At 57.8% G+C, this 12,797-nt stretch overlaps 2 protein-coding genes across 2 annotated transcripts; both read left to right on the plus strand.

Annotated features, from left to right (window-relative positions):
* Nucleotides 1–1,462: 1,462 nt before the first annotated feature.
* Nucleotides 1,463–4,297, plus strand: PPP1R3F (protein phosphatase 1 regulatory subunit 3F). Its single transcript, XM_059733109.1, has 4 exons — nt 1,463–1,749; nt 2,765–2,817; nt 2,902–2,996; nt 3,259–4,297. Exons 1-4 carry the CDS (start codon nt 1,661–1,663, stop codon nt 3,865–3,867), a joined length of 846 nt encoding a protein of 281 aa, XP_059589092.1. The 5' UTR covers nt 1,463–1,660; the 3' UTR covers nt 3,868–4,297.
* A 3,800-nt stretch (nt 4,298–8,097) lies between these two features.
* Nucleotides 8,098–12,684, plus strand: TSPYL2 (TSPY like 2). Its single transcript, XM_019478863.2, has 7 exons — nt 8,098–9,754; nt 10,006–10,083; nt 10,332–10,440; nt 10,563–10,708; nt 10,797–10,873; nt 11,278–11,378; nt 11,912–12,684. Exons 1-7 carry the CDS (start codon nt 8,189–8,191, stop codon nt 11,989–11,991), a joined length of 2,157 nt encoding a protein of 718 aa, XP_019334408.1. The 5' UTR covers nt 8,098–8,188; the 3' UTR covers nt 11,992–12,684.
* Nucleotides 12,685–12,797: the final 113 nt, after the last annotated feature.

A 12,797-nucleotide genomic window follows, 5' to 3' on the forward strand; every position in this document is an offset into this window, starting at 1 on the left:
GGCAGGAGGAGGAAGCCCCCCCTCTGTCCGAGCCTTGCTGCACCACTCCTCCCCCGTGCCCTGGCCCCCCCGCTCCTTCTCCCCTGTCTATGCTTGGCTGCACTCCCAGCATCCTCTAGGGCGCTCACGCCAAGGGCCCCCTACCCAGCCAGCCCCAAGGCACTGCTGCCAACTGCCCCCATCCCGGAATCCTCTGGGGCAGTGCTGCCAACTGCCCCCTTCCTAGAATGCCCCGGGGTCCATTTGCAATTGCCTGCCTTCCCAGCATGCTCTGGAGCACTGCCACCAACTACCCCCTTCCCAGCATGTCCCAGGGCCCCCCTGCCCTGTCCTGTCTTCTCAGCATGCCCTTGGACGCGGGGTGCTGTTTGCTGATGCCCTGGGACTGCCTCTGGCACAGCTCTGGTGCTACCAGCCCTGGCCCCCTCCTGGGTTGCCCCTCCCTGTCCCGCTATTGTCCCTGGGGGGGCAGGAGGAGAACTGCACCCCCTGGTCTCTGGGGCTCAAGGTGGTGGTGGCAAGGGGGGATGCCAGGCTGGACATGGGGGGACTGTGCCTGCTGGACCCCAGCTGGGAGGAGAAGGGGGGACTGGACCCTTCTGAACCCCTGCCCCCAGGCTGGAACTGCGTGCAGGCAGGCGCTGACAGGTAACAGGGTCCCCCAGGCCCCTTCCGACTCCCCACTGCCCCCCCGCCCCATGGAGATCCCCAGACCTGCCCCAGAGACCCAGGGTCTCCAACCCCTATACAAACCCCCACAACCTCTCACAGAGGCCCCCCCTCTTCCAGCCTGCCCCAGAGATCTCAAACCTCCACAGGGTTCCTGACCCCCCCCCAAGCCCTTTGCCCCCCAGAATCCACAATCCCTTATATAGACCCCCATGCCCTTCCACACACAGCCTCCCACAACTTCCCCACAAGACCTCAGACCCAGGAATCCAAATGGGGCCCCCTCAACACCCTCATGAAGACCCCCACACCCACCCTAGAGCCCCCAGATCATTCTAACCCCCCATGGGACCCCCAAGCCGCTTAAAAGGGACACCAGACCCCCGCATCTCTGTTCTCCCTCTGCTGTGGGGCTGGAGCAAAGAGGCTGCTGGGAGTGCAGATGGATGCCTGGGTTCTCTGAGAGGGCAGTGGGGGCAGGTGGGTTGGAGTAAGGGGGTTGAGGCCTGGATGCCTGGGTTCCCTCTGTACTTTAGGAGTGTAGTGAGAGTTGGGGGGGGGTGAGAGCAGGAGGGACTGAAGGGCTGGACACCTGGGTTCTCTGCTTTGGGAGGGGAGTGGGGTCTGGCAGGCTGGGGGTGGGCACTGGGAGTTTAGAAGCTTGGGTTCTCTAGGGAGGGAGTGGATTAAAGTTGGGAGTGGAAATAGCTCAGATGCCTGTGCTCCCCAGGAAGGCAACCTGGCTTGCTGGGTTAGACCAGGAGGTGGTGGGTGACCCAGATGCCTGGGTTCTCTAGATTCCTCTCTGGACTCCAACACCCACTGTGCAGTGTGGAGAAAGACAATCCACATGAAAATACCCACACCCTCCTCCCCACCATGATGGGGCAGGGCTTCACATAATGGTGAGGGCAGCAGAACATACCAGAGGGGAAAGTCAGGGGGAGGGTAAACTCATCAAGACGCCAGAGAGCCTGGAGGAGGTGGGGGGATGAAAAAATCACGTCCTCTGGCTGTTTTCTCTGAAACAGTTTCTACGGAGGCAGGAAACACCCAGAGCGTGGCTGGGTCTGGGCCCTGGTACAGCAGTCAGCTTTTGCGGGGGGAGGGGAGGGGGCTGTACAGCACCTAATGTCCATGGATCCCAGCCTGTGGGGTCTGTACAGAGCCAGGTTCCCCTGATCTGGGCCTGGAGGTGTGTGTGTGTTGGCGGGAAGGGGGCTGTACAGCTCCCTGGGCGGCCTTGATCGCAGCCTGGATTTTCTGTACAGCTTCTGGCGCACCCCCACTAATCCAAGCCTGGGGGGGGTCTGTACAGCTCCTGGTGCCCCCCAGTCTTGGCCTAGGGGTTCTATACAGCTCCTGGTGCCCCCTTGATTCCAGCCTAGGGGGTCTGCATCTCCCACTCCTGGGCTGGGGAGGTTGCACAGCATCTGGTACCCCGTGGTCCCTGCATAGGGTCTGTACAGTGCCTGGTGCCCCCTGATCACAACCTGGGGGTTCTGTACAGCACCTGATGCAGCCCGAGTCTTGGTACTGAGAGGGGCAGGGTCTGTACAGCACTTCGCATAGCCCCGATCTTGGCCCAGGGGTGTCTGGGCAGCTTGTATGTGTTGGCAGCTAGAGGCCCAGATGCTTGAGTTCTCTCCTCAGCTGAGTGGGGCAGTGGGTCTAGTACATGGTGAGAGCCTGGACACCTGGGTTTCACTCCTAGGTCTGGGAAAGGAGTGGGCTCTGGTGGGACAGAAGAGGGTGGCAGGGGACAGGACCGGATGCCTGGGTTCTCTCCCATGGTGAATGTGTGTCAGAGAATTAGCCTGGTTTCCAACCTGCTATGTGTCTGGTCTTACTGTCTGGAAGAGTAGACAGACAGACACACAGATGCCCTCCTGCACCCTAGACTGAGATCAGGGGGCTGTACAGACCCTCAGGCTGGGATCAGGGAGTGCTAAGTGCTGTCCAAACACCCCAACCCGGGATCAGGGCTGAATCTGGCTGAGATCAGGGCACCAGATACCCGGGTTCTCTGCCCGGGGGTGACTGGTATATAACAAATGCCTCATTAACCCCATTTTCCCCTGTCCCTTCTCCACAGTGTGGGCAAGGAGCTGAGAGCAGATGAAGTTCCATTCCTGGTCTATCATGAAGGTGAGTGTTGTGAGCTTTCCCCACAACAATGCCCCTTTTTGGCACAGTGAGCTTCCCTTACCAGTGCCCTCCTTGCTATTACAGGAGAACTGGTCTTGTCCCTCTCTGCAGAGGAGACCCCAGAAAGCAAAACCCAGAACAAATCACTGACTTCTGACCAGCTGCAGCTCACAAGACAGGTAAAAGCACCCACCACGCTGGGATTGGGGGAGTGCTGGATGCTATACAGATCCCCCAGGCTGAGACAGGGGCATGCCAGGTGCTGTACAGACACCCCACGTAGAGAGTGAGGGATGCCAGGCACTGTACAGACCCCCTGGGCCGGGATCAGAGGACACAGGGCACTGTGGAGACTCCCCTGACTGAGATAAAGGGATGCCAAGAGCTGTCCAGACCCCCCACCAGGCTGAGATTGCTGTCATCCCCCACTTCCCTCTGCAGATTCCAGCCTTGATGGTCACCACCACAGCACCAGCGCCCCTTGACCTTTCTGTGGTGCAAAGCATCCTGGGAGCTGGCTCCACTCCAGTGCTGCCCACCACTGGCCCGGAGGAGCCTGCTGTGGCCCTGTGGTCGGATGAGGAGGCTGTGGACTGGGAGTTAGAGCAGCTTTACCTCTCCCATCTCAGCCAGTTGCAGGCTGAGGCACTGGGGGGACCCCTGGGTCCCCTGGACCAGATGGGGCCGGAACAGGCTCTGAACAGCGCCCTGGTGGAGGAGATGGCACGGCATGCAGCTGACAACGATGAGGATGCCCGCCACAGCCCCCCAGCCCTGCTGGAGGGTGCCTGCCGGCCAATGGGGCCTGCCCTGGCTGTGCCTGCCCGAACGCCAGGTTCCCTGGCCGCTGGGGGGAGGGGCCTGGGGCTGGGGGCTGCCCTGGCTCACCTCTGGCCTTGGGGGTCGTGGTTGGAGGGGGTGTGGCCTGCAGTGGCCCCGCCCCAGCCACCGCCCTGGCCCTCTGCCTGCTTTTGGCCTGGTGGCCCTAAGCCCCACCCCTGTGGGTATAAGACCTGCCTCTGTGGTCTTAAGGCCCCCAAGTGGACCTAGCCACTACCCCCTGTGGATCTAAGCCCATGCCCCCAATCCTGCTGCACCCCTATTTATTTTTGTATAGGGGCAGGGGCAGGGCTTTCATGAGCCCTGGTGTGGCCTAATGCTCCTCCCCTCAAAAGAGGAAGAGAGATTATTTATTTATTCATGAAGCAGAGAACCCAGTTGTCTGGACTCCCAGCCTTGCCTTTGCTCTCACCCACCAAACTTCAATCTCCTTATCCAGACCTGGAGGAAACCCAGGGGTTCGGACTCCCAGCACCTCACCTCTTTGCCTGTCCCCCTCTGAGGCTCCACCTCCAGTGCTGTGCTTTGCCCTCTTCCTCGCATCACGGGACTCTACGAGCTGCTGATTACAAGGAGGCCTTAAATGAGGGGCAGGGCATCTGTGCGCAGTGTGGCACTAATAAACATCATCCCAGTTGCAGCTATATAGCCTAATTCCTGAAGGGGGAATTGGGTCCAGATCAGGGCTGCTTGGTGGGGACAAGGCCTAGCCCCAGTCCCCAACTATGGGAAGGGTCAGGTAACACCCCACAGGCAGGGTCCAGCTAGAACCAGGATGCAGGCAGTTCTGGGGTGGAGCAGCTTGGGAATGTCCAAGTACAACATCCCTCAAGGAAGGCTAGGGGGCACTAAACCCTTGCCTCGCTGTCCCCTGAGCCCGAGGAATGCCAACAGAAGAACCCAGATGTCCGGGCTCCCAATCCTCATCAGAACCCACTCCCCTGCAAAAGAACTCGGGCGTCCAGGCTGCAACCTAGATCTCCACACAGACCCCACTTCCCGTCAAGAGAACCCAGTCTCCCCACCCTAACCTCATGCCCCTCCCAGAGGGTGCCCAGATTCCTGGGTTCTCTGGGAAGTGGTTTCTAGGGGATGAGCAGGGAGGGCCTGGGTGCCAGGAGAGCTGGGTTCTCTAGGACAGCATTTCTCAACCTGTGGGTTGTGACACAAAAGTGGGTCACAAGAATATATGAAAGGGTGGCAAACAAACTTAAAAATGGATTCTCTTTTAAATAAGAAAAATGTGGGAAACCGTGGCTTTTCCCTTGCAGGCTGCCAGAGTTCCAGCCTGCAAGGGGCTGTTTGGGGCTCCCCATGCCCCACAGTCCTCCCTTGCCCCACTCACCCACCCCCTGCCCCCATGTGCTGGGTCAGGAGTGAGGGGCACTGGGCCGGGACTGGCTATTGATATTTACAAATGGTTCCTGGTACAAAAAAGGTTGAGAACTACTGCTCTAGAAGAGTGAGGTCTTGAGGGGGTTAAAGCGGGGGGGGGGGGGGGAAGAGAGGGGTCTCGGTGCCCCAAGGCCTGGGTTCTCTGGGAGGAGAGTGGGGGCTCAGGGGACTTCTCTGAGGCAAGCTGATGCATGGAGAGGTGGGTGGTCTTGGAAAACCCTGTGCCCCCTCCCCTTCATCCTTCTTGCTCAAGGTTTCAGTTTCCTGCTCCAGGGTTGATATGCCCCCTCACCCCCTCCACTGAAGTTTGATGCAAAGGTCATGCTGGGATTTCTTTGAACACAGACACTGTGATAACATCATGGGGAGGGGGGCAGTTTCGGGCCTGCTGGGGGATGGGGGGTGCTTAGAGTGGCTGAGGAGAATGCGATGCAGGGAGGGCTGAGATGCAGCCAGCTCTGGGGTGGGATGATGGAATGGATGAGTGTAATGCCACCCAGGGTAGGCACCACTGTACCTTGCTCTGGGGTGGAGAGGTTGGGGAACAGCCAAGAATAACACCACATGGAGATGAAATGGGCGGAGTCTGTCCTATTTAACCCTTTGGAGAGCGGGGGATGGGGAGTCTCTCAATTTGAGTGTGTTGCACCACTCACTTGTGACCCAGATCAATGCAGCAGCTCCCTGCAACCCTGCCCCCCTTTGGGGGTGTTTCCCCTCCCAGAGAACCCAGGCGTCCAAGCTCCCAGCCTCCCCTGCTCTAACACCCCAGACCTCATCGGCCTTCCCTGATTGCATGGCCCTCTCTCATGTGACACACCTTCCCCTGCCACATCCATAGGGTTGTCTGTGCAGGACTGAGTAACGATGCAGGAGCCAGGCCCATTCTTATGACCTGGCATGCTGCCTCTTTCCATTGCACTCTTATGTGTAATGCCTAGCCCATGTTATCTTGCTGGCCATGCTGCATGATGGTATGCGTCGCACTATTCCCAGCATACAAGCTTACCCAATTACATATACCTGACATGGACCCCATGCATGACACTTTGGCACATACCAGCAGGGTTGTCAGCCCAAGGATAGATTTTTCACCATGAACAATGGTGCATGCCCCCGATTGTGGACCGCCGCAGATGCCACTGGCAGTGCTGGTGGCAGAGTGGCAAGCAGTGACCACCTGCAGGCGCCACTGAGTGTTGGTGGCACCTTTTTTGTAGGGGGTGCACATGCACCCACATGTACTCCCTATGCGTTGCCCATTTGTCACTGATAATCTATCCTTTTTTTTTTTTTTATTGACAACCCAACTTCTTTACTGACATGTGTTTTTATTCTTAGAAGTTTCACTAAATGTAATGCTGCCATCAGGCCCTGTCTGGCTGCCAGGGCCTGGTGAGAAGGGCTGTATTCAAATGTAGGGAGTTAAACGCCATCTATGGGGAAAAAAGTGTGATTGTCAGTAAAAACTAAGCAGGGGTTTTATGCAGTGCTGCACCCCTCCTCCACTCACCCCTGTGACCTGATGCCTCTGCCACATCCTGGCACCGTGCTGCCCACACTCCAGCACAATTCCCTACAAGCCCTGCTTCCCCATCCTCACACAGGCCCCCAAGGAAAAGCCTACTTGTGACTCAGCAACACTACAGGCAGTCAAAAGAAGGCAGCAGCAGTACATGGCTGGTCAGGAGTGGGCTTGGAACCCCTGGGAGGAGACTGTAGAACAGCAGGGGGCATAGTTGTGCTCTATGGTGTCCAGTTTCCTTCCCACCGTGGCCTTCAGTTGGCTGTACACATTCCAAGTGTTTTATGCATGGTGCCCCTTTTTTTTTTTTTTTAGACTTTCAACTGGCTCCCCAGCATGCAGGGCATTGTGACACAGGTTTCATATGTGTCTGCATTCTTGGCCTGCTGACAGCCTGGCATCCAGAACACTGTGGAATGTGTTGCACATGTGTGCACCCATGGCCAGTTAGTGTTCCACTGTGCAAGGCACCATACCACGTCATAGAATCATAGAAAAGGAGGACCGGAAGGGACCTCCGGAAGTCATCTAGTTCAAATCCCTCCTCCAAGCAGAACCATCCCCAACTAGATCATCCCAGCTAAGGCTCTGTCTAGCGAGATCTAAAAAACCTCCAAGGATGGAGACTCCACCACATCTCTGGGTAACCCGTTGCAGTGCTTTACACCCTCCCAGTGAAAAAGATTTTCATAATATCCAACCTAAACTTCCCTTGCTACAGCTTGAGACCATTGCTCTTTCTTCTATCATCTGCCACCACTGAGAGCAGTCTCACTCCATCCTCTTTGGAACCACCTTCCACAGAATTGAAGGCTGCTATTAAATTTTCCCTCAGCCTTCTGTTCTGCAGACTAAATAAGCCCAGTTCCCTCAGCTTCTCCTCATCTCCCGTGCCCCAGCCCCCAAACCATTTTCACTGTTCTCTGCTGGCCTCTCTCTAGTTTGTCCACATCCTTTCTGTAGTGCAAACTGGACACGTGCTCTAGATGTGCCCTAAACAAGGACATGCACACCCACGCTTCACACACATTCATATTCAGCTTATTGTACACTGTAACCCCCAGGTTGCATGGGTGCGTGCGCACTCACAGTCGGTCAGCCAGCATGCAAAACTCCCCTTACATATACCCACACAACAGCCTACCCTACTGGGCATGCACTGTCCCTACGTTCTGGGGGCAGAGGCTTTATTAGTCGTGTCCATTGCGCAGGCGCATCGCGGGTCTTATCAGTGCGCATGCACCGCGCCTAAGCTGCCGGTGGCATCGACGTAACTGAATCAACGGAACAGGACTGGGCAAGGCGGATAGGTCCAGCCTCCTGCCAGGGCAGGGGGGGGTGGATTCCACGCCGGCCAATCAGCTGCCAACGCCCCCACGAGGCGAGAAGGTCGAGAGCGGCGCTCGTCTACCTCGGATAGTCCGCTGCCTCGGCCAATCGCCGCCGCCCTCCTCCCCCCACGTGGGACGGAAGCCGCCGAGCCATTGGCCCGGCCGCTTCCCCGGCATCCAATCCGCGCACCGGGAGGGCGGGGCGAGGGAAGCACTGCAGGCGCTCGAGCTTGGCGGTTGGTGGTAGTTGGTTGTCTCGCGCCGGGAGCCGGAGTGGACTATGAGCAGCGGCGGCGCGGGGGCGGTGGGGGGCCCAGCCACCAAGCTCTGTCTTGTGGACCCGGCCGGGCAGCGGCACGACGAGGCTGAGGCGGCCCAGACGCTGGCCGCCATGACGGGCTGGGGGGCGTCCCGCGAGGCCACCAGGGGGCGTGAGGCGACTGCAGCGGCCGTTAGTGACGTCACGGAGGGGCTCCACGGGGCCGCCAGTGGGCGCAAGACGGCTGCGGCCTTTGGTGATGTCACAGAAGGGGGGTGCGAGGCCTCCTCTGAGGGCAGCTTCAACGCCAGCTCTGAGGAGAGACTCAGCAGCGCCTCTGAGGGGAGCATGGAAACTGTGGCTGCTGTGGGGGGCCTTGAAACCACTGCCATTAGTAGGTGTGGGGGCTTAGAACCTGCAGGGATAATGATGAGGGGCCTGGAAAGAGAGGACAGCAGCAAAAAGAGGAGGCTTGACACTGCTTTGATGATGATGAGGGGCCTGGAGACCACCAGCACCGTAGAGGGGGCTCTGGAGAGCCCTGTGATCACATTAGGGAGCATGGGAACTACCAACCCTGTGAAAGGGGTCCAGAAAATCAACAACAGAAAGAGGGGCCTGGAGCGTGCTGGGATAATGCCAGGCCTACGGACCACCACAACCATAGGAGAGAGCCAGGAAGATGCCATGACTATAAGAGATCTAGAAACTGCTAACACCAACAGAAAGAGAGGCCTGGAGCCTGTCAGGACAAAAATGAAGGGCCTGGGCCCTGTCATGACCTTGATGGGGGGCCTAGAAGACACCATGACCATGATCAAGGGCCTGGATTCTGCTGGCCCTGTAAAGGGGGGCCCAGGAACCACCAATGCCTGCAGAAAGAGGGGCCTGGAAACTGCTGTCATGATGATGAGGGGCCTGGAGATGGTCAGTGCCAACAAAAAGGGGAGGCTGGAACCTGCTGTGACCATGGTGGGGGACCTGGAAACTGGCAGCCCTGTAGAGGGGGACCTGGAAACTGTCAACATCAGCAGAAAGAGAGGCCTGGAAACTGATGTTACTGTGATGGGGGAAATGGGAATGGCAAGCACCAACAAAAAGGGGAGGCTGCAGACCACCATGACTATGGTGGGGGGCCTGGAAGATGCCATGACCACAATAGGGGGCCTTAAACCTGCTAGCCCTGTAACAGGGAGCCTGGAAACTGCTGCTACTGTGCTGGTGGACCTGGGAATGGCCAATGCCAGTAAAAAGGGCCTGGAAGCAAGTGGGGAGCCCAGCGGGAGCCCGGACCCAGCAGTTGATTGCCGGGAAGGCCGGAGGAAGAGGAAGGCAGAAGAGGCAGTGATCTCGGTGGAGGAAGAAGAAGAGGACGAGGAGGAGGGTGGGCCTGGGGGGCAGCGAGTTCTGAAGATGGAGCAGTATCTGGATGCACTGGAGGCGGTACAGCTGCAGCTGGAGGAGGTGAATGCCCGCGCTGCCTGTGCCTACCAACAGCTGCGCACCAAGTTTGGGCACCTGCGGCGGCCCCACCTTGAGCACCGCAACCTCATCATCCAGAATATCCCTGGCTTCTGGGTCACTGCTGTATCCTGCCTGAGGGCTGGGGGAGAAGGGGGCACTAGGGAGATTAGGTAAGGGGTCGTGTGGGGGCTTGGATTGGGGTGAGGGGAATGCTATATAGGACAGAGCAGTATTAGGGACACCACGGGCTTGGGGGTGTCACAAGATGGGAGAATGGGTTGGGGAGCACCAGGGGTCACCATGGGGACAGGGAGGGGTAAGGAACTCCCTAGGTGTTTGAACTCTGCAGCCTTAACTCTGACCCCCACCCTCAGTTTCTCAACCACCCCCAGCTGTCAGCCCTGATTAATGACCGGGATGAGGATACCCTCAGCTACATGACCAACCTGCAGGTGAGGAAGGAGGTGGCCCAAGTGCTTGGGTTCCTTCCCCTCTGGGGGTGGGAGCAGAGTTTTGGGGACTAGAATAGGGGGTGCTGGAAGCCCAGGTGCCTGGGTTCAATGGCTGCTTAGGGAGTTGGGGGAAGGGGGTTGTGGTAGGTAAGGCCTGGATGTCTAGGGTCTCTCCCCACTGCAGCTTCTAGGAGTGCAGGAGATGGTATTCTCCTTTGATAGCCTGGACTCCTGGGTTCCCCCTGCAGGTGGAGGACTCCCACACCAAGCCCAGCTGCAAGATCAAGTTCTACTTCAGCAAGAACCCTTACTTCCAGAATGAGGTCATCGTCAAGGAGTTCCAACATGGCTTCTCTGGTAGGGGGTGGAGCCTGTGGGGTGGGGCCTGAGGAGGCAATTACAAGTTGGGGTGGGGCTGAGGGCAGGTAGAAGACAGGGCTTGGGGCCTAACTTCTGCTTGTCTCTGGTCCTGCCCCCAGGCCGGCTCATGTCCCATGCCACTCCAATCCGCTGGTGGCAGGGCCAAGACCCCCAGCTACAGGCCCACAAGCTGCCTAACACAGGGCGCAGCTTCTTCCACTGGTTTGGTGACCACAGCTTCCCTGCTGGTGACCGCATTGCTGAGGTGAGCCCCGCCCTAGACCCCACCCCCTGCTGGATTAATTTCCCCCTTCTCTGCTCACACCCCTGCCCCACATCTGTACTTCCCCCAGATCATCAAGGAAGACCTCTGGCCCAACCCGCTGCAGTACTACCTGATGGGTGAGGGTGGGGAACATGGTGATGACAGGTGAGCAAAGGCTTGTGGGTAAAATCTCCCCCATACCTGGCTGGAGCTGGTGCAGCAAAGGATTGTAGGAATTCATGTTCCCTAAGCAGGGGAACAAAGGACTGTGAGTAAAGTCTGACTTAGTAGGAGTTGGGTGCGAAGGACTCTGGGTCAGCATAGCCTAGAATGTTAGGAAGCAAGGATTTGGCCAGTTTGGCATGAGTGGAGAGCAAAGGATTGAGAGTAATCACAGCCTTAGGTTTTGGTGAACAAAGGGTCATAGGTATTCATGACTTTAAGTGCTGGGGAATCAACTCTTCTGTGCCCTGAGCTAGAGGAAAGGGGGGCTGTAAGTTGGGGGGTGGGGAGCAGGATGGTGAAGCCCTGCCCCTGAGATTACCTCACTTCCTACCCCACCCCCACAGTGAGACAGAAAATGGAGAGGATTGCGTGGTGATCGTGGATGATGATGGCGAGGATGAGGAGGAGGTGCAGGAGATCTTGGATGAAGACGAGGAGGGTGGAGGTCAGCGTGTGCCATGCCCCAAAGCCAGCCACAGCACTGGGCCCTGTTTGTACCTAGCCCTGGTGCACCCTGCCTCACAGCCAGCTGAATTGTGGGACTCCTATTATACCCAATTTCAGCACCCAGAGCTAGCTGCATTGTGGGGTTGTTACATGCAGCCCACATCCCTCCCCAGAATGAGTTGTATTGTGGGAGCCATTTTGTACCCACCCCAGCCAAGCCTGCCACAGAACAGGCAGCTGTTGTACCCGGTCTTGGCACACCCCTCCCAAGAGCCAGCCACATTGTGGAAGCCCTGTTATACTCAGCCCACCTCTCTTCCCTGAGCCAGCTGTATTGTGGGGGTACTCTGACCCAGCTGCAGTACATCTCTCTGCAGAGCCAGCTGTGTCATTGGTATTCCAGCCTCTGACAATTGTCCCCAAGCCAGCCACATCATGGGGCCACCTTGGGACCAGTTACACCCAGTCTCTGACACTCCTCCCTGGCTGGAAGCAGCTGCATTGTGGCATGACACCCCTCTCCCTCCCCAGGCAGCAGCGTGGAGGAGGTAATGGAGAAGGCTGCAGTGCCAGAGTCTGACAGCCGGGGCATAGAGCTGGAGGATGGATAGTTCTATGTCTTCTCCTGACCTGCCCCGCAAAGCCCCAGCCAGGATTGGACCATCACCATGGAAGCTGCCCCCAGGGACCTGGGCCTAGACTCTGCTACTGATCCCCACCCCTCCATAGGGGGCAGGGAATGCTACATACCAGCATTAGCTGCTCTTAGGTTTCACTGGGACCAAAGGATTGTGGGTAACTACCTGGGCCTGGATGGGCTGGGGGGGGAGGGGCTGGTTGAGCCAAGGGATGGGTTCAACCTGTGGGTAATGAATCCATGAGCAGCTGCAGGAGCAAAGAACTGCAAATCTGTGTTGCTGCCAGGAGCAAGAAATTGTGGGTAAACACCCACAGGTAGGCTCAGACTAAGACATTGTGGGTATGTTCCCAGTGACAACCATCTCGTATGTTGTCTAGCTCCCCTCAGCAAGGTGTTGTGGGTAAGAGCCTGCTGGTGGCCATCTTGGGTCTTTTTTGGCTTCTGGTCTTGAGGGGAGGCATGGTGGGTGTGGAACACAGAGCCTCCCTCACTGCACCTTGGGGTCAGTGGCCCCTGATTGGGGGTGGGGGACAGGGACCCCATATGGCCTTGCCCCCATTCCTGCTGGTCTATGCAATGCTCCTGAGGAGGGGGGTATCTTCGGCTGTTGTTAGGAGTTGTGGATTCCTACAGCCACACTTAATACAGTGACATTTGGAACTGCCTACCTCTTTCCTTGCCCTACCAAGCAGATCCAGGCATCTGGGCTACCCCACCAGCCCCTGCAGCTTCCAGCTGTATAGAACTCAGGTGTCCAGGTTCCCAACCCACCTAAAC

Source organism: Alligator mississippiensis, chromosome 8, assembly GCF_030867095.1.
Source record: "Alligator mississippiensis isolate rAllMis1 chromosome 8, rAllMis1, whole genome shotgun sequence".
Taxonomy (NCBI): Eukaryota; Metazoa; Chordata; order Crocodylia; family Alligatoridae; genus Alligator; species Alligator mississippiensis.

Bases quoted from the DNA above. Each gene is read 5' to 3' on its own strand.
- PPP1R3F (XM_059733109.1), top strand. From the start codon at position 1,661: ATGAAAAAATCACGTCCTCTGGCTGTTTTCTCTGAAACAGTTTCTACG. The intron at 1,750-2,764 runs GTACAGCAGTCA...CCTTCTCCACAG, and splicing joins GTGGCTGGGTCTGGGCCCTG to TGTGGGCAAGGAGCTGAGAG. The intron at 2,818-2,901 runs GTGAGTGTTGTG...TTGCTATTACAG, and splicing joins ATTCCTGGTCTATCATGAAG to GAGAACTGGTCTTGTCCCTC.
- TSPYL2 (XM_019478863.2), top strand. From the start codon at position 8,189: ATGAGCAGCGGCGGCGCGGGGGCGGTGGGGGGCCCAGCCACCAAGCTC. The intron at 10,084-10,331 runs GTGAGGAAGGAG...TTCCCCCTGCAG, and splicing joins GCTACATGACCAACCTGCAG to GTGGAGGACTCCCACACCAA. The intron at 10,709-10,796 runs GTGAGCCCCGCC...TACTTCCCCCAG, and splicing joins CTGGTGACCGCATTGCTGAG to ATCATCAAGGAAGACCTCTG.